This window comes from Amblyraja radiata, chromosome 3, assembly GCF_010909765.2.
Source record: "Amblyraja radiata isolate CabotCenter1 chromosome 3, sAmbRad1.1.pri, whole genome shotgun sequence".
NCBI classification, from domain to species: domain Eukaryota; kingdom Metazoa; phylum Chordata; class Chondrichthyes; order Rajiformes; family Rajidae; genus Amblyraja; species Amblyraja radiata.
The window spans coordinates 42132921-42153744 of NC_045958.1; the positions used below are offsets into that span (position 1 = coordinate 42132921).

The 20824-nt window shown below is 41.3% G+C and overlaps 1 protein-coding gene across 8 annotated transcripts in view; it reads left to right on the forward strand.

The window, feature by feature from the left end:
• The window catches only part of LOC116970959 (aminopeptidase O (putative)), a 205734-nt gene that overhangs the window by 77181 nt on the left and 107729 nt on the right, over nucleotides 1–20824 (forward strand). For all 8 annotated transcript variants that reach the window (XM_033017690.1, XM_033017697.1, XM_033017694.1 and 5 more), the window contains exons 7-10: nucleotides 8090–8196; nucleotides 17629–17731; nucleotides 19519–19626; nucleotides 20235–20278. In XM_033017690.1, the coding sequence (XP_032873581.1) occupies nucleotides 8090–8196; nucleotides 17629–17731; nucleotides 19519–19626; nucleotides 20235–20278 (362 nt within the window). The remainder of the gene's footprint in view (nucleotides 1–8089; nucleotides 8197–17628; nucleotides 17732–19518; nucleotides 19627–20234; nucleotides 20279–20824) is intronic.

A 20824-nucleotide genomic window follows, 5' to 3' on the forward strand; every position in this document is an offset into this window, starting at 1 on the left:
GTTGATCATGGGGAACAAGGATATGGCGGACCAATTGAATAACTACTTTGGTTCCGTCTTCACTAAGGAAGACATAAATAATCTGCCGGAAATAGCAGGGGACCGCGGGTCAAAGGAGTTGGAGGAATTGAGTGAAATCCAGGTTAGCCGGGAAGTGGTGTTGGGTAAATTGAATGGATTAAAGGCCGATAAATCCCCAGGGCCAGATAGGCTGCATCCCAGAGTACTTAAGGAAGTAGCTCCAGAAATAGTGGATGCATTAGTAATAATCTTTCAAAACTCTTTAGATTCTGGAGTAGTTCCTGAGGATTGGCGGGTAGCAAACGTAACCCCACTTTTTAAGAAGGGAGGGAGAGAGAAAACGGGGAATTACAGACCAGTTAGTCTAACATCGGTAGTGGGGAAACTACTAGAGTCAGTTATTAAAGATGGGATAGCAGCACATTTGGAAAGTGGTGAAATCATTGGACAAAGTCAGCATGGATTTACAAAAGGTAAATCATGTCTGACGAATCTTATAGAATTTTTCGAGGATGTAACTAGTAGCGTGGATAGGGGAGAACCAGTGGATGTGGTGTATCTGGACTTCCAGAAGGCTTTCGACAAGGTCCCACATAAGAGATTAGTATACAAACTTAAAGCACACGGCATTGGGGGTTCAGTATTGATGTGGATAGAGAACTGGCTGGCAAACAGGAAGCAGAGAGTAGGAGTAAACGGGTCCTTTTCACAATGGCAGGCAGTGACTAGTGGGGTACCGCAAGGCTCAGTGCTGGGACCCCAGCTATTTACAATATATATTAATGATCTGGATGAGGGAATTGAAGGCAATATCTCCAAGTTTGCGGATGACACTAAGCTGGGGGGCAGTGTTAGCTGTGAGGAGGATGCTAGGAGACTGCAAGGTGACTTGGATAGGCTGGGTGAGTGGGCAAATGTTTGGCAGATGCAGTATAATGTGGATAAATGTGAGGTTATCCATTTTGGTGGCAAAAACAGGAAAGCAGACTATTATCTAAATGGTGGCCGACTAGGAAAAGGGGAGATGCAGCGAGACCTGGGTGTCATGGTACACCAGTCATTGAAAGTAGGCATGCAGGTGCAGCAGGCAGTGAAGAAAGCGAATGGTATGTTAGCTTTCATAGCAAAAGGATTTGAGTATAGGAGCAGGGAGGTTCTACTGCAGTTGTACAGGGCCTTGGTGAGACCACACATGGAGTATTGCGTACAGTTTTGATCTCCAAATCTGAGGAAGGACATTATTGCCCTAGAGGGAGTGCAGAGAAGGTTCACCAGACTGATTCCTGGGATGTCAGGACTGTCTTATGAAGAAAGACTGGATAGACTTGGTTTATACTCTCTAGAATTTAGGAGATTGAGAGGGGATCTTATAGAAACTTACAAAATTCTTAAGGGGTTGGACAGGCTAGATGCAGGAAGATTGTTCCCGATGTTGGGGAAGTCCAGGACAAGGGGTCACAGCTTAAGGATAAGGGGGAAATCCTTTAAAACCGAGATGAGAAGAACTTTTTTCACACAGAGAGTGGTGAATCTCTGGAACTCTCTGCCACAGAGGGTAGTCGAGGCCAGTTCATTGGCTATATTTAAGAGGGAGTTAGATGTGGCCCTTGTGGCTAAGGGGATCAGAGGGTATGGAGAGAAGGCAGGTACGGGATACTGAGTTGTATGATCAGCCATGATCATATTGAATGGTGTGCAGGCTCGAAGGGCCGAATGGCCTACTCTTGCACCTAATTTCTATGTTTCTATGTAATGCTAGTATCTCTCTATATCTAAAATCCTATGTCCATTGTTATATCTGTGTTACCTTTTTACAAAACAGCAATGGTTGTTTATTCACATTAGATACTATTATACAAAGCAAAAAAGTAAAGTGCTGGAGAAACTCAATGTGTCGAGCATCATCTGTGGAAAGGAATTGTCAACATTTCGGGTTGAGACCCTGCATCAGGATTGTGAGCACAGAGATGAAGATAGTGAGTTTAAAGAGGCTGAAGGGATGGGTGATGCAGGAGTTGGTAGGTCATAGGTGGAATCAGGTGATGTGCAGAATGATGCGTGGGTGGAGGCAGGGGAATAGGAAGGGAAAGTCAAGGGAGAAATATCCCTAGTAGATGCATGCATGGGTGATGGGCAGATGGAAAGGAGATACAGTGAAGTGAGGGAGAGGGGGGGGGGGGGGGGGGGGGGGAGCAAGGTGGATCTAGATCTGCTAGTAGGAGTGAGCAAGGAAAATTAGGATGGTGGGTTACCTAAAATTGGAATGTTTATAGCATTGAATTGTAAGATATTCAAGAGGAACATGATGTGCTGTTCTGGTTTGCTTCGATTACTTATCTTGCCCACTTGGTTCCAACTGCCCATCACCCATGCCTCTCTCCACCTGGATTTCTTCTCCCTTGGCCAACCCTTCCTATACTACTTCCCTCCCACCAATCTGCTTTCATCTTGCCATCATCCCTTTCTTATCTGGATCCACTCATCCCCTCCCACCCTCCATCTCATCCCACCCTCCATCTCATCCCACCCTCCATCTCAACCCCCCCCCCCCCCCCCATCTCAACCCCCCCCGTTCCATCTGCCTCTTTTATCCATTACTTTTTCCACTATTAGAAAGTAGTAATTGTCTCTCAATTCCCCTTATTACCTCTTACCCCTCAACGTGGCTCTATTTTTAAATCGTTGTCACTCCAGCTGTTTCCAACTACCAGCCCATCACACCTCTCCCTCTCAACTCTTATTGGCTACCAGCCTTCTATAAACTCAGTCCTGATGCAGGGTCCACAGGTGATGCTTGACCCACTAAATCCACCAGCAGTTTTGTTTTGCCTTGTACTCCAGCATCTGCAATCTCTTGTGCCTCCATTATAACCGAGAGCAATTTACATGCAGCGGGATTGATGCCTGAGATCAGTACTAGACTGAGATTTATGCCATTCAATCTCTTCCTGTTACCTTTTGTGGTTCATTCTGACAAGCCAACGCTGTTCATTTCCATTAACATTAATTTACTTTGTTAGGATTATCAATCAGGATCTCTGAGATGAAATATAGTTGGAATACCAGAACAAAATGCTGGAAGATTTTCGTGGGGGGGGGGGGGGGGGGGTGGAATTCCAGTGAGTTTTTTATTCACAAAAGTCAGGCATTTGATCATTACAGTTACACCAGTCGTGAAATAGAAAGAGAGACTATCTAAGAAAATATTGTTTTGGGGTTAATTTGCAAGTCAATTTCTTGAGACAGGAAAGCCAGAACCGTAAAATGAACATAAAAGAACAAAGAACATAAATCAGTTCAGAATGGATTTGGATAGATTTATTTTATGATCTGGGAAGAAATATGTTGTGATTAGTTTGCTCCTGAGTGGTGCTTGCACTCTCTACATATATTTGCCACTTCTGACTTGACACATTTTAATCATGAAGGCTGTTAGTTTAATCAAATGCATTGCAACATTTCCCCCAAATATAATTTAATGTTCTAAAGGATCCAAAAATGTATTTATGTATTTTTGTCACATAAATATATGCATGACTACAAAAGGCTAGGTGATCTTTCAAACTACGCTGAATTAAAAAGATAGAATCATTTATCTGATTGCCCCATTTAACAAGTCCAAAGAAAGTTAATATAATTTTCTTTTGAATGTGTTTTTACCATCCATTTTCTTTGTCTTCCTGGTGAGTTAATTCCAAGTATTTATCTCATCAATATATGGTTATTATAAACTATGTCCATCTTCCCATCCTTTTTGCCAGTACACCCTCTTCATTTAACTTCCAACACTAGGTAGAAGCGTAGAAGACAGGATCCCTTCCAAAATTCCCTTCAAATCACAGGTCAGTTGTGTTGGGACAAATATTATTTTATCATCATTACTGCCTGGTGAAAGTTTTAGTATTGTTATGAAAAGTTTGGTGGGATCTTGAAATCTTGATTCTTCAAAATCAAAGGGATATGTAATCAGAAATAATTCCTATTTTGCATTAATGTGCTGTCTCTTGGATAACATCATTCAAAAAATAAATTTCCAAGAGTATGCGAATGATGATTAACATTAACATTAGAAGGGTTTTGGCCCGAAACGTTGCCTATCTCCTTCGCTCCATAGATGCTACTGCACCCGCTGAGTTTCTCCAGCATTTTTTTGTGTACCTTCGATTTTCCAGCATCTGCAGTTCCTTCTTAAACAGCCCATCACCACAGTTCCTTATTTCAACACTCCCTCTCATTTTATAGACAGTGTCTCCGACATCCAAGCCTGGGTGAGCAAAAGTCTGTTCTTGTTTGTTTTGGGATGACCAAGGTCATTGTCTTTTCTCACTACAAACTCCATTCTCCAGTCTAAAGTTTCAGATCCAGAGTAACATTTTAACACTTCAGGCATTTATATACAGAACTCTGTACAACTATTACTATTTATATCAACGAGTCGATGGTGGAAAGGGTCAAGAACTTCAAATTCCTGGGCGTTCATATTTCCGAAGATCTCTCCTGGTCCCAGAACACTGATGCAATCATAAAGAAAGCACATCAGCGCCTCTATTTCCTGAGAAGATTACGGAGAGTCGGTTTGTCAAGGAGGACTCACTCGAACTTCTACAGGTGCACAGTAGAGAGCATGCTGACCGGTTGAATATTTGCTTGGTACGGCAACCTGAGTGTTCAGGAACAGAAAAGGCTGCAAAAGGTTGTAAACACTGCCCAGTCCATCATCGGCTCTGACCTCCCTACCATCGAGGGAATCTATCGCAGTCGCTGCCTCGAAAAGGCTGGCAGCATCATCAAGGACCCACACCATCCTGGCCACACACTCATCTCTCCACTGCCATCGGGTAGAAGGTACAGGAGCCTGAAATCTGCAACATCCAGATTCAGGAACAGCTTCTTCCCCACAGCCATCAGACTATTGAACACAACTTCAAACAAACTATGAACTAAAACAACCTATTGCACTTTATCTGTTTATTGATGTGTGTATATATATTCTATGGTATATGGACACACTGATCTGATCTGTATTTATGACTACAATATCCTGTTGTGCTGCAGCAAATGCAAGAATATCATTGTCCTATCTGAGACACATGACAATAAACTCTCTTGATTTGACTACTGTGCTCCTTAGCCTAGCCTGCTTTTGTCCATTCTGTTATTTTTCTGTGAGGCTATAATCGTTATCCACCTGTTTCCTTGAAGTTAATAAGATTATTGTTTAAACTACGTTTCACTCATTATTTATCCTCGGAGATCAGAGCTGAAGCATTCAGAATGATTGGTATGCACAGAACCCGTTTCAGAGCTGCACAAAGATTTGGAGCAGTAAAATGGAGACGTGGAACTTTACGTTTTACCAATGATTTGTCGTACTTGAATGGCTTTATTAATCAGGACAAGCTGACATTTGACTGAAATGCTGCAACAATGATACATGTTTTCCTATCTTGGACTATCTCAAAGCACTTGGGAGACAGCAAAGTATTTGTGAATTGTAGTCACTGTCATAGAAAAGCAGGAACAATTTGTGCATGCAGGTTTCCATAAACACCAATGAAGTGCAAAGCTGGGTAAATTAGTTGCTACACTATGGTAGTAAATTCTTGTTATCTTGGCATCTTTGAGGTGCACTCTATCGTATACATTCTCGTGATTCTCTCTAGCCTTCCTCTATTGCACATACGTTTCCAGTTTTGATGACGCTTACCGGATCAGAAATGTTTCTCTCCCCAATAAAGATGAGGCTTAAGCTGTGAAATGCTTGCTACATTTTCTATTTTTAATTCAGCTTTCCACTATTTGCAATTTTTTCCTCCAATTTATGAATATGGGCAAATGTTGATTGGGACCCTGAGAAGTTCCATGCTGCTTTTTGAATAATACAGTAGGGGATCTTTCACTGCCAGGCAGAAAACGGACCCTAGTTTAGCATCTGATCCAAAGACATTACCTCTGACAATAGAGCAGTCTCTCCATATGGCACATTGTGGCTCAATAAAGTTGCGGCTTTATTATGACTCAAGCATTTTAATGGGGTTCAACACCTTCTGACTCAGAGGAATGAGAGCTGACACTTAAAGGTATGAATGAAATAACTGATTTCTGAAGTGCAGTTAAATTCAGGTTATCCAATTAATTTAGTGATTTTATTTGTTTAACTCGGAAGATCCCAAGAGGCAACTTGCAGAACATGAGCAATAACTTGACTCCCAACTGGATTACCCATCCCTACTATTGGCATTGTCTTCATTATTATCTTCGGAGGTTTGATTCACGGTCTGGGCATTCATTGTGTCTTTTAAAAGCATGCCGTCCTAGAGTATAATACATTAGATTTAATACATTAGCAGAACACATCTGCATATTATCCCTGTGAGCCATATGTGCTTTAATCTCCTTATTCCTCTCCTTGATATGAATGCTCGGAGAATCCAAAGCAGATTTTAAAAGATAAATCCTTGTATATTTGTTTTAATATTTGAATTAGTTTGCTACATTATCTGATATTTCAGTTTCATTATTGTGTACTAAATTGCACCTTTATAATCCAGCATGAAGCAAATTGGAGTGCCTGATATTGACCTTGCCATTTTACAGGCTTCTTAGAATTTACCCTCTTAAGTGTATATCAGTGTAGGAATGTGTGCTGGGGCACACAGCAATACTGGGGGTCATATAGAAAGGAGTCGTGATCAAGTAAGAGATTTACAAAATGTGTTAGAATTCTAAAACATCATGCCCAAAAATATAGACACCATCCCCTGTATCATGAAAGAGTCAAAAAATCAAATAAAGTGCAGATGTCACACAATTGAAGAATTAGTTACCAGCGAAGTATCAGTTGTTATGAAATTCAGAGTGATGTTGCTTATTTTGCTGGACCCGATAAGTTGTCTGAGAACTCAAAGAAATGTGTTGGTGGTATGCCCACATGTGAAGATCCAATCCCACCTAAATGGTGAGATTGTTATTATTCGCACAGTAAATGCCTGATTTAAGGACCAAGTCACAGAGACACACAGCACAAACATAGGGTATTCCACCCACCAAGTTGATGCTGGCTGCCAGCCAGTCGTTTGCAGTATTCCTCAATTGATCTCAATTTTATTCTCATTAATGCACTCCAAATTCTACCATTAACCTACACATGAGGGGCAATTTACAATGGCTAATTAATCTTCCAACCTGTACATTTTTTGAAATATGGGAGGAAACTGTAGTACCCAAGGGAAACCTAAGTCACTGGGAGAATGTACAAATTCAATACAGACAGCAGTTATTGTCAGGATTAAGGGACACAGAGCTGGAGTAAAAACAGGTTAGGCAACATCCCTGGAGACTGCGGATAGGTGACGTTTCAGATCAAAACCTTTCTTCAGTCTCAAGAAGGTCTGAAGAAAGGTACCGACCCAAAGTGTCACCGATCCATGTTTTCTGGAGATTCTGTCTGACACACTGAATTACTCCAGCACTTTGTGTCATTTTGTGTAAAACAGCATCTGCAGTTCCTTGTTTCTACTTGGTCAGGATTGAACCAGGGTCTCCAGTGCTGTGAGGCAGCAGGTCTACCAGCAGAACTGTTTAACAGCCACAGACTGTTTACCCTCCTCCCATCCGGGAGGCGCTACAGGTCTCCTCCGTTGCCGGACCAGCAGGTTCAGGAACAGCTTCTACCCTGCGGCTGTTACACAACTTAACTCTGCACCTTGGTGATTGCCAGTCACCCCCCCCCCCGGGACACTCCTTCCCCCAGAAAAATTGCACTACTGCTACTGCATGTACATATATATATTTTACTGTTCCATTATTCTATGTTCGCTCTTGTGGGTGAGATGCTAACTGCATTTCATTGTCTCTGTACTGTACACTGCACAATGACAATAAAGATTGAATCTGAATCTGAGAATCAGAATGCTACCTACTGTCATTGACAGTTAACGATGCCACTTAGTAGTCTAATACCACTACTTTGAAGTCGATCCCTGCAGCAATTGTTTTTGTTTGTTTAATATTGCATAAGGCTAAGCATGTATCAATCGTCAAGTGTTCATTGACTACATTTCCCCAGCTTGCACAGGAAGAAGCAAAGGAACAACAGCAGCTGATGTCCTTACTGCGATGGCGAAGGCTCAGAGATGAAATTCAGAACTCTGAAGAAGAGTTACAAGTACTCAGGTGAATACAGACACATTGTTCATCAGAATTGGGAGCGATAAAGGTAGAAAAGGGCCGAAGGGCCGAATGGCCTACTCCTGCACCTATTTTCTATGTTTCTATGAAAGAGGGATCTAGGCATACAGGTCCAAGGAGCCCTGAAGAATGCAGCACAATAAGATAGTGAAGAAGGCATACGGGATACTGACCTTCATTAGCTGGGTCATAGAATATAAGAGCAGAGGGGTAATGGTACAGCTTTGTAAAACTTTGTTTGGCCTAAAGAATTGTATGCATTTCAGGTCACCACACTATAGGAAGAACATGATTGTATGTGAGAGGGTGTAGAAGACAAGGTATTGCCTGCACTGGAATACTTCAGTTTTGAGGAATGATTGGAGAGGTTGGATTGCTCTTTTGGAGTCAGACCTGTTCAAATAGTAACCGGTTTGTTGGCCTACATACACATACCAGCGTCAGGATTCAACTTATGTCTGTGGTGCTGTGAGGTAGTGACTTTACTAGCTGTGTCATTGTGCCACTTGTAAATTCTGTCAATATACCATCTTATCTTCCTTGCACAATAACAAACCTTACTATCGGTGTGGTCCAACCCATAAAGTTTGCATCTCAAAGGGGTGAGTATCTATGAGTGCTGTTTGATCATTGCAGTTCAAAAGACTAATATCTAAACTCTCCCTATATAATTAACAGAAAATGTCACAGTAATTCCAATGAGGATAATCTATTAATTGCTTCAAAGTTCACTATGGCACATAAATCACACAATACCGAAATTCTGTGCTGGAAATTGTCTAGTTTTTATTTGTATACTGTATGTTTCAAAAGTTTGACAATTTATTGCCTGGAAGAAGTAAATATATATATATCAAGTATCAGTTTGGCTTGGCAAAAAAATTATAGGTCTATAACCTGCATTAATTTTTGGGAAATCGAGTATTTAAAACCAAAGGTACTGCTTATTTCCATCTCATCCCTTGGCTCTTGTATAAAAAAATGTCTGTGTATTCACATTGAGTTGCACATTTCACTTGTTTTTGACAATTTAACTTGGTTGCTGCTGCTAAATGTGTCTTATTTTACATCAGTGTAAATGTCTGTAGATTTGCTGCAATCACCATCGTCTGTTTTAAAAAAAACTTCTAATTCAGGTTGAAAATATACAAATACAGATTCTAGCATTCACCATAAAAATATAATCTGTGGGGTTTAACCAGCCATTCATCCTTGGGTAAAATGTTCCTTCAAACCTTAAATCTAAATGAAGAGCGTCAATGAAGAGCGTATTTGGGTGGCAATGCCCTGCTTCATTCTCAGCTGCTGATTATTTTATTTGTGCTCCCTGCTCATCTTTGTACTCCTGATCCCCCTGTCATAGATGTATGTACAATGCTACTTTTCAGAGAAAGGGTATAGGAGTTATGAAGTGCAGCTTTGCTCTGGTGACGTCCACTGATTGAACTTCTTGTGGTAGATGGAGAAGGTGAAGATGAATGCAAAATCAATGGAAAAACTCTTCAAGGGTAACTGAATGACTGACAAGCAATTATTCTAAAGTGAGGGCTTTGATCTGATATTGAAGAGCATTAAAAACAAACCAGAAAATTGGTAAGAGGCCTGAACTGGGGCTGAATCGTTCCCATCCCTTGTTTCTGATCAGTGAATGTGATGTCTTTAGCTGCTCCTTAAGTGGAATTGGAGGTCAGAGATTTTTTCCTCTCTCCGTATGGCAGGAGATGAGAATATTGAATGATACTCGTGAGTCGTCATGCTACCCATGATGTGATTCGTAGGGGACTGATATACAGTAAATTCTCATTAATCCGATACAATCCGTTACACCTTCTGTTTGTCGAATTATCAAAAGTCGGAGCATTCAATTTAACAATCTCGGAGGTAACCGACATAATGTTGACTGTTAGTGACTGACAGGTATCTAATACTAAATGTAAACAAGAAGCAATTTGCAGAGTTTATATCCCCAGACAATGACAGTGGGATTCCAAATAGGCACATCAACAAATCTTCAATAATCATCGAAAACCATGGATAAAAAAGTGACATGAAAACTGAAGTGATCATTAAAATAGAGTGGTGCTCGCTGGGTGACAGGCTGACATTTCCCCAGTAACAGATAACCGTATACTGAGAGACTTGATAAAATGGGAGTTTAAATTGTGACGTTTCAAAATTACCTTGACTGAAAAGATCCCAGTCCATTGTGAAACTGCAGAGGAAAATACTTAATCACAAAATAAATGAAAGAAAAATCAGCAAAGCTAGCGAATGGCAGCATACCAAATGCCATCGGGGAAATGTGGGACTTTATCATTTAAGAGAACACAGTGGGATATTGAGAAGACAATGGGAAATGTAAATATTGCCAAGTTCCAATTTATTCAGAGAGAACCTGAAAGGATGATTAAATTAGAAAATCAGGGCGATGAGAACATGCTAATAAGTTGAGTGCAGTACATAGGTGGTATGGGCCTTTGAATATATATAAATAGGAAGCAAGTGGCAGAGCTCTTTTTCCAGAGGATAATACTGTGGGATTCAGAATAGGCAATGGGGAAACTATATTGACTTCAAACAAATATATTGCAGTTATGTTCAATGTGGTATAAACTAAAACACTTTAATCGTATAAAATCATGGATAAAAAGTGAAATGAATACTAAAGTGATCGTTTACAGCTTATAAAACATGTTATCTGTTTGACTGGGAGTTGATTGAAGAGTTGGAAGCATATGGCCTGAAATGTGCAGCCAGTTAAACAATAGAAATGTAATGCTAAATTTACAATCTGCTGTGGATAAACATGCTGGTATTAGAATATGAATTGTTGGATTAATGCATATGTTCATGCTCTATTAAAATCTGTTAGACACATAATTGTTGGAAAGAGAATATTCTTAAATGATGTGTGGGATTGATGAGAATTGACGATAATTAATGTTCATTGAATTGATCAAGTGTGGAGATAGCTTTTACTAGATCTTCATCTAAGGTACACATCACACGGAACCTAATTTTACTTTGAGGAAATGGGGAAGGTTATTTCCTGCGATTTCTTGATTTCTATCCAGATGAGTCTTTAAATTACTCTGTGTAAAATGGGAGGCATGATTACTATTGAATAGCAGCATGAAAAAGAAAGGAGTTAAAATAAATAAATAGAAATATTAACTTTCTGTATCATTGTGTGCAATATTTTTGATGACTATTTCTCATTACACATGTCTGATAGAAACATAGAAACATAGAAAACAGGTGCAGGAGTAGGCCATTCGGCCCTTCGAGCCTGCACCGCCATTCAATATGATCATGGCTGATCATCCAACTCAGTATCCTGTACCTGCCTTCTCTCCATACCCTCTGATCCCTTTAGCCACAAGGGCCACATCTAACTCCCTCTTAAATATAGCCAATGAACTGGCCTCAACTACTTTCTGTGGCAGAGAATTCCAGAGATTCACCACTCTCTGTGTGAAAAATGTTTTCCTCATCTCGGTCCTAAAAGATTTCCCCCTTATCCTTAAACTGTGACCCCTTGTTCTGGACTTCCCCAACATCGGGAACAATCTTCCTGCATCTAGCCTGTCCAACCCCTTAAGAATTTTGTAAGTTTCTATAAGATCCCCCCACAATCTTCTAGATTCTAGCGAGTACAAACCGAGTCTATCCAGTCTTTCTTCATATGAAAGTCCTGATGTCACAGTTTCCAACATGATATTAAAACTGTGTACAAAATAATCATGGAAGCAAATGTCACTTGTCTTTTCTCAATGTATGTGAAAATTGATATTATTTCTGGACTGGAATGTTGTTACTACCGTTGCCAGGTCTACTTTAGAAACATAAAAACAAGGAACTGCAGATGCTGGCTTTACCAAGGACAAACAGAATATTCTGGAGTAACTCAGCAGGTCAGGCAGCATCCCTGGAGAATATGGACAGATAACTTTTTGGGACCCTTCTTCAGATTGATTTCAGGAGTGGGAAGAAAGAAAAGTAGAAGAACGGAGAGGCTGGACAAATCATGTCAGGAGCAGAATTAAGCCATTGAGTATACTCTGCCGTTCAATCATGGCTGATCTATTCTTTCCTCTCAACCCCATTGTCCAACCTTTTCCCCATAACCCTTGACACCCTTACTAACAAAGAGTCTATCAATCTTCACCTTAAAAATACCCAATAACGTGGCTTCCATAGCCGTCTGTGGCAATAAATTCCACAGATGTATTACCCTGTAACTAAAGAAATTCCTCCTCCACATCTCCTTTCTAGAGGTGAGTCCTTTTATTCTGAAGTTGTGTCCTCTTGTCCACCCACCAATGGAAATATTATCTTCACCGCCAATCTATTCAGACCTTTCACAATTTGGCAAGTTTCAGATGAGTTTCACTGTGTTTGGCTACTGGAAATTATCCATTGGCACAACTAAATATTCAAAGAAGAAGAATGTATCAACAACAATCCTGGCTGGTGAAGGAAAATAAATAAATTGTTGAGATACCAGATCCAAACTTGCGATCATTTGTCAATATGACAGTTGTGTCATTATTTTACCTTGTTCACAGCAGGGAGGGTACTTTAATATAGGTGGGAACTTATTAGAAACAGTAATCCAGGAAGCAATTAAGAATCATTTGAACTATTATGGTCCAATAAAGGAAAGTCAAACCATAAACGTTAAACCGTAAACATTAGGGTTGTTATTGTGCACTGAGGTAGAGTAAGTAACTTTGCTTTGCTTGGAATCCAAACAGATCAGATATACCATATGTAGATTGGTTATTGCATGTGAACCAATCACAGTAGAGTAGCATCACATAGTAGAGTAGCATACACCTTAATGTATGCTTTATATTAACACCCACTTCCTACATTAGGTAGTCTTGGAAGCGGTGATGATGAACTAGCAACTAAAAACCTGCTGTACCACTATACTATGTGTTTAAAGATGACTCCAGTCTGTGTAACATAATCATTTACATGTTGTCAGAAAGCTTGAAGTAACCCACTGCGTCCATATATTGGGTTTTATTTTGTTTATCATTTTCATTTGTATCACCATGGCTCACTCGTGCCGAAAGCCAGCGCAGCTTATCTTTGATTCTGACATCGGGGAACGATGGGGGCTATTTGAAATCGACTACGAACACTATATCAACATCGTCCATCGTAATGAACCAGATGCTGTCAAGGCTTCTCTTCTACTAAACCTGGCGGGACCGGAGGCTATGATGAGAGCACGGAGCCAGCCGTTCTCGATGCTAACAATCAGGTAGTTGTACCTGCTGAGACTATGCGTGACGTCTTGCTTCGTAAATTCCGTGAACTATGCGACCTACCCTCAAACCGTATCTTAGAAAGAGCAAAATTCTTCGGGAGATACCAGCTTCTTGACGAGCCTGTGGAAAGATTTATTTGTGACTTGAAATATATGGCTCGGCGATGCTGCTTCGGGGTCATGTCAAACAAATTAATCCGGGACAAGCTTGTCAGTGGCATGACTGATCAAAAGCTAAGACTGAGTTGCTGCGGAATGCTGACTTAACCCTTGAACAAGCTGTGCATGCCTGCCGAACGTCTGAGATTGTGGCTCCACTAAGTGACCAGTTTGACACTCAGAAGAAGACCATAAACCTGACGGGTTTCAACAGACGAGCCACACCGACAAATAACAGAAGATTTATGAATGAACCACCGCAACCGGCTAACCGGGGATTCACCAATGAGCCCCCGCAAAGATGCCCGAATTGTAACTATTTCCACAACAAGGGAAGAGCATTTTGTGTCCAGTGAATGGCAAGCCTTGTAATTACTGCAAAAAGATGAATCACTTCACCGTTGTCTGCAGGCCCCGTGGGAACAGAACTTCCAGCTCAGCGTCTAACCTGCACCTGTTGCAACAAAACCAAACAATTCAAGACTCACAGGACCAGCTCGACTCTGCCCACGAGGACGATCCAATTAGCACATATGAGGAGTCAACTGTGCATACACTCCTTCACACAGCTGGTAAGATTCTGGATCCCTCTTTGTTTCAATGTCAATTAACAACAATCCTGTGAAGGCCAAGCTCGATACCGGTGCCCGCGTGAATGTAATGTCTGTGAATGTTTACAACAAGATAAAAAATAATTAGACCTTGACTAGAGGCAGCTCTACCTTACATGCTTATGGGGGGGGGGGGGGGGAGGTCTTGTATCCTCTTGGAAGAACTACCTTCAAATGTGTGCTGAAAAACACCACAAGAAATCTGACTTTCTATATCTTAAAATCTGACTCTGCGACTCTACTGGGCATCCATGCTTTCTGGGTATGGTGAACTATCTGGGAAAGTTCATACCGAACCTCAGCGAACTAAGTTCGCCACTGAGACAACTCACTCGGAAGGACACTGAGTGGACCTGGTACCAGCAGCATCAACAAGTATTTGATTTTTTTGAAGTCCAAGCTGACATTCTTCGATCTGAAGCGTCCTGTCACGATAATCTGCGATGCCTCACAATACGGGCTGGGCACAGCCTGCCTTCAAACATCTACCGATGGGACTGTACTACCTGTATCTTACGCCTCCCGCACCATGACGGACACCGAACAGCGCTACGCACAGATCGAGAAAGAGCTGCAAGCTGTGGTCTTCGCTTGCTCAAAATTCAAGGACTTCATCTTCGGGAACACTTTCACAGTCGAAACAGACCACCAACCACTTGTAACCATCCTGAACACACCTATACACGCAGCACCTGCACGACTGCAGCGCATGATGATGCAGCTCCAGCGGTTCGACTTCAAAATCGTTTACAAAAAAGGAAAGGACATGCTCGTTGCTGACACTCTCTCTCGTGCATCACGTGCATCCAGTGAACGACCCCCATATGAATGGGACGAGTTTACGGTTCTCAAGATCGACTTCGTTCCCACGGAACGCCTGCGTCGCCTGGCTGAACACACAGCCGCTGACGGCACTCTTCAGCTACTCTCGTCCATTATCAAAAGAGGCTGGTCAGACAGACAATCCAGCACACCACTGGAGGTGCAGCCGTTCTTCCTAGTCCGCGATGAGCTGGTAAAACAGGACGGTGTCATAGTTAAGGGCCACAAAGTCGTGATCCCTTCATCCTTACAAGACGAATAATACAAAGAGGCACACAACGGTCACCCAGGTACCGATGCCACGTTGGTCCACGCACAGAGCATGTTCTACTGGCCTGGTATGGCCAAGTACATACGGGACACTGCCCCATCTGCGACAGTTTGGCAACACACCAACAGAGACAGCCTCTGCTACAACAACCCCCACCAGCACTGCCTTGGACATCAGTGGCTGCAGACATTTTCGAATGGCACGGCAAACACTATCTAGTCCTGGTCGACTCCTACTCTAACTGGTTCGAACTTGGTTATTCAAAAGCACAGAAACGCTTTTCCACATTCGGCGCACCAGTCCGTCTGCAAACTAACAACGGAAGACAATTTACCAGCCACGCTGAACGGGCCATTAGGAGCGCAAAATAACTATTGGAACGTGCCCACCTGGCCAAGTCGGATGTGTATCTGGACCTTCTAAACCTCCGAAACATCACTAGAGACGGGGTCCTGGGCTCATCAGCCCAACGCCTGATGTCTAGGACAACACGACCTCCAATACAATACCAATTGCACAGCAGAAGCTGGTGCCACAGGTGTTCAAGCCAGCCACGATCCAGAAGCGCATCCAGGGAGAAACACAACATCCAGAAACAATCATATGGCAGGTCCAGCAAACCTCTGAAACCGCTACTGCAGGGCCACGTTGTCTGTTTGCAGACGGCTGTGGGACATTCCCCTCTAGGTTTTGTCGTTGGCCCATCTAAGGAACACCGCTCCTACCTTGTCAACGTCGATGGTGCTTGTAAAGGAACCTCGTCCGCCACCAGCTGATCCCTTTGCTCCATCTCTGATGTTCATGCCGACTGCTGCTGCTGCTGCTATCACTAGTCCCAGCATGTCCCGTTCTCCGCCGTTCTCCGCCCTGCCTAACAACAACGCTACCTCTCCCACATGCTCACCCTATCGGTCGCCTAAAGTCCCCCCCGCTGCTTTCTCACTTCCGGGTTCATTGCCTCCGTCCCCCACTAACTTTTCTGGTGCGGAGGGAGAGGGGTTGGTCCGTACACGTTCGGGTCGTATTAGTAGACCGCCTGATAGATACGGTGAGTATGTTTAAATTCACGAACCTTATATGTGTTTAACTATATTCGCTCTTTACGGGGAAGGATGTAGATTGGTTATTGCATGTGAACCAATCATAGTAGAGCAGCATCACTAACCCCACCTTACTGTATGCTTTATATTAACACCCACTTTCTACATTAGGTAGTCTTGGAAGCGGCAATGATGAACTAGCAACCTGCTGTACCGCTATACTATGTGTTACAATTAAAGATGACTTTAAACTCCAGTCTGTGTAACATAATCATTTACACCATACATAGATACGATCAGGTCAAACTCAAGTACAATAGAGCAAAAGGGAACATGGTGCAGAATATAGTACTCAGTGCATGTTCCTTTGACAAAGTCCAATATCCTCAATGGGGTAGAGGTGAATGGGACAGTACCCTAGCTTATGGTAGGACAGTTCAGAAGACTGATAACAGAGAGGAAGAAGCTGTTTGAGTCTGATGGTGCACACTTTCAAGCTTCGCCCTGACGGGTGCAGGGTGAGAACGGAATGTGTGGGGTGGTTCAAGTCCTTGATTTATGTTGGCTGCTTTTCTGAGGCTGCATGATTGAATTGAGCATTTTTGATCAACTGATTTTGAGGTAGATAAAAGCAGGGCAGTTAATATGTTATGAACTTTAAGAGGTTATCACATCTTAGATGTTACTTTCTTGATTTCACTACTCTTTTTAAATGATTGTTAATAATTTATGTTTCAATTTTGCAACAAAAGAGCACAATTGAACTATTGAACCATTGGATATTATGGGATGTAATTTAAAAATTTGTAGTTGGTGCAAACCTGGAAGGGTTGAAATGATAGGTTTCCTGGCCTTCTGTATTATGATACTCATTGCAATGCTCCCACATTTTCCTATAACCTATATTCTGTTAGTAATGTTTCTACTACAGTAAGGGTAATTTACAATGCCAATTAACCTACCAGGAGGTCTTTACGATGTGGAGAAAACAGAAACATCCTGGAGAATTCCACCCTATCACAGGCAAAATGTGTAAATTCCACACAGACAGCTCCCGACGGCAGGAATGAACTTGGCTGCTGGAGTTGTGTGGTAGCAACACTAACTGCTGTACCTCTCCACTGCCCTTACATTGAGACTTGTAGAATTACTACCAGCTTGCTGCCAGACTTTTGATGGAAATTTGGAGCTCATTATATGCAATTTTATGTTTGAGACTATTTAATTTTACAGGCCTAACAAGGAGAACACGGGTGAAGTGAGCAGCCCTGGTGCAACGATTGTCAAACATGGTCGAAATCCAGGAAAGATCTTCATGCAAGTTCATTACTTAAAGGCAAGAGCTTCCTTTCACACATACATATTAGGGCGGCACAGTGGCGCAGCGGTGGAGATTCAAGTTTGATCCTGACTACGGGTGCTGTCTGTACGGAGTTTGCATGCTCGCCTCGTGACCTGCGTGGGTTTTCACCTGGATCTCCGGTTTCCTCCCACACGTACAGGTTTGTAGGCTAATTGGCTGGCTAAAATTGTAAATTGTCCCTAGTGTGTGTAGGATAGTGTTAGTGTGCGGGGATAACTGGTCAGCGAGGACTCGGTGGGCTGAAGGGCCTGTCTCTGTGCTGTATCTCTAAAATAATAGAATCCTAACGGTAACCTGTACACATGTCAGGGGCAGCTGCTGTGCTCTGTGATGCAATCAGTGAATATTAAGAGATAGACCAAGGATAACTGTTGGGACACATTTTTTTCTGGCCTCACCTGACAATCGTGTGAATTCACTTTACAACTTTGGACTCGTTCATTATATGTTGAATCAATTGAAATTGAAATTTTGTTGGAATGGCTATCAACAGGTGCAGAACATTGGTGGGTTAATGGAACTGAAGTGCCAATCATCCAGTGAGTGGCGGAACAAACTTATAGATCTCTGTGGCCTACACTAGTCAATATGATCAGAAGCTCAAATCCCAATTATTGTTGCTGCATCAATCGCCCTAATCAATAGCAAAAGGTCATCCTTCAGGACAAGGTTTTAGGTGGTTCATCCTTGGGTTCTGGAGTGAGCCTTGAAATACATTTTCAGATGTTACGTGAAAATGTATTTTATTTGCTGTATAATATATTGCCAATGCCAAGAGGCACTGCCGATATATCTCGGGCTTGAGGTTGTCCTCTTGACTTGAATGACTCCTGTGTTTTACCAGTTCTGCGGCGATCTATCTTCCTACAGTGTGGCAGGATTCAGCCTGAACTGGTGGGCTGGGTCCTTTTTGTATCCTGTGCCCCAGCTTTGCACCAGACACAGCTGCCATATGGGACACAAACCCCATTCATGTGAATGGAGATGCCAAACTAGTTTACAAAGGCACATTGGGAGCAATGTTTGTTTTGTTATCATTTTCTTGACATTCTTAATTTCCAGTATACTAAGGTATAGTGAAACATTTAATTTCAATATTTTTTGAAAATGAGTGTTTGTATTTTTAAAAGCTTCTTTCAAAAGACACTCTGAATCTAATATCTGACTCCTAGATGCTGCTGGTTGACTATTTTGCCTCATGGGAAAGGCCTCAGGATGCAGACTGCAGTCAGCGCACCGGATTGACTATGTTTTGGCTCATTATTTTTGAACTATTTGAATAATTCAACTTTTAAAGCACAGCTATTTGCATGAGCACACATGTTGAACTAATTGGTTAAGTTTCTCACATAAATATTTCAACACTACTTGATGGTGGGTGGCTGCTGTGCCATGGAATTTGATTTTGTTCAATCAAGTTGTCTTTGTACAAATTGCAATTTCTTCACATTGGATTGAATGAGACACATGCTTTTGATATTTTATATTATGAGAAGAAATAAGACAGATTTGAGAGCATGTCAGGCTTGATCAAAGCTTTGGTTTTGAGTAGGAGTTGGTGTTATTTTTAACTAATTGCCAAAAGAATAATTGCATCCTTCAAGTGGAACTATACAAGTGAAAATGATATGTATCAAAATAATGATGGGTAATTCTGTTAGATATATTGACATTTTATCTGCACTTTGAATGTTCATATTTAGTCTGTTATGTTATCTCTCGCAATTTCCAGTTTTTTTTTAAAATGGTGTATTTTTTAGGGTTATTTTCTGCTTCATTACCTCGAGAACCAAGTAGGACAAAAGGCTTTTCTTGAATTTTTACGGCTATTTGTGGAGAGATTTCATGGGCAACTAATTCTTTCTCAGGTGAGTTACTTTGGGAAGAATGTTTGATTATATGTTTTAATTATGTAAATGTGAGTTCTGCAACATTTAATCATCAACGAACACCAGCCGTAGAACCTCTATATTTAACAAAATAACTAAAGTACGTTTCAGCTTGGAAATGTCCAGCTTCTATCCTGCATTGTCATGACAAAAGCTCCAGGCACTGTGCTGCTGAGGCATGAACTATACGATACGATAGAACTTTATTTATCCCAGGAGGGAAATTGATCTGCCAACAATCATAAAAAACACAAAATACATGAAACATGAAATGACAGTGTTGAGTGGAAAGGCTTGGGGGATGTGCAAAGATTGAAGAGGTGGGTGGGGGGGGGGGGGCATCTCACCTTGTGTCCCTTTCACTGAAATCTTGTGATATTTGCTTATATATAATTCACTTTGTTCCTTTCACTTGAATCGGTGTTCTGTATAACATTGCTTACGATAAGTATGAAAATCAGGTGAGGTAAAATCTAACCGTGCTAAAACTGGTTGAAATGGGAATTATTTTTTTAAATCTATCCTTTTTAATATAAATTGAATTCCAATTTTTGTTTTGTGACAATTGTTATTATTTCAAAAATTAGGATTTTCTGCACATGTTTATGGAGAATTTTCCACAACTGAGAAGGTAGGTGCAAAAGATGCTTTGTTTCTCACAATTAAAATATGTTATACTTTCCAGACGTTCAAAATAATAATTAGCAATGTCCATGTGTGGATTAACAAGCAACATATAAATCTTCTCTGCAAAGTAATTTGTTACCTCTAGCATCATCATGAATTCAGTGCATTAAAACGAGTGTTTCCATAAAAGAATAACATTTTGCAACCAGAAAAAGACCCATCATTTCTGCCCCAATCTGCTGCTCTTTCTCCATGAGTCTGTGTATAATTTCCCCTTCATCCAACTCTATTTGAAAGTTTTTATTGATTCAGCAATGATTTTAAAAAGGAATGGTAGAGAATTGAATCATAACAACCCTGTCCAAAAAAATTAATACCCACTTCTATTTTTTTTATATTAGTTATCCTAAATCAGACCCTTTTGGTTGTCAATCCTTCTGCCATTAGAAACACATTTTCTCTATTTAATTGATCAAAGGACATAGTGCTTCAGTAGTAGAATTGCTGCTTGACAAGGCCAGAGACCCAGGTTTGATCCTGACTGCAGGTG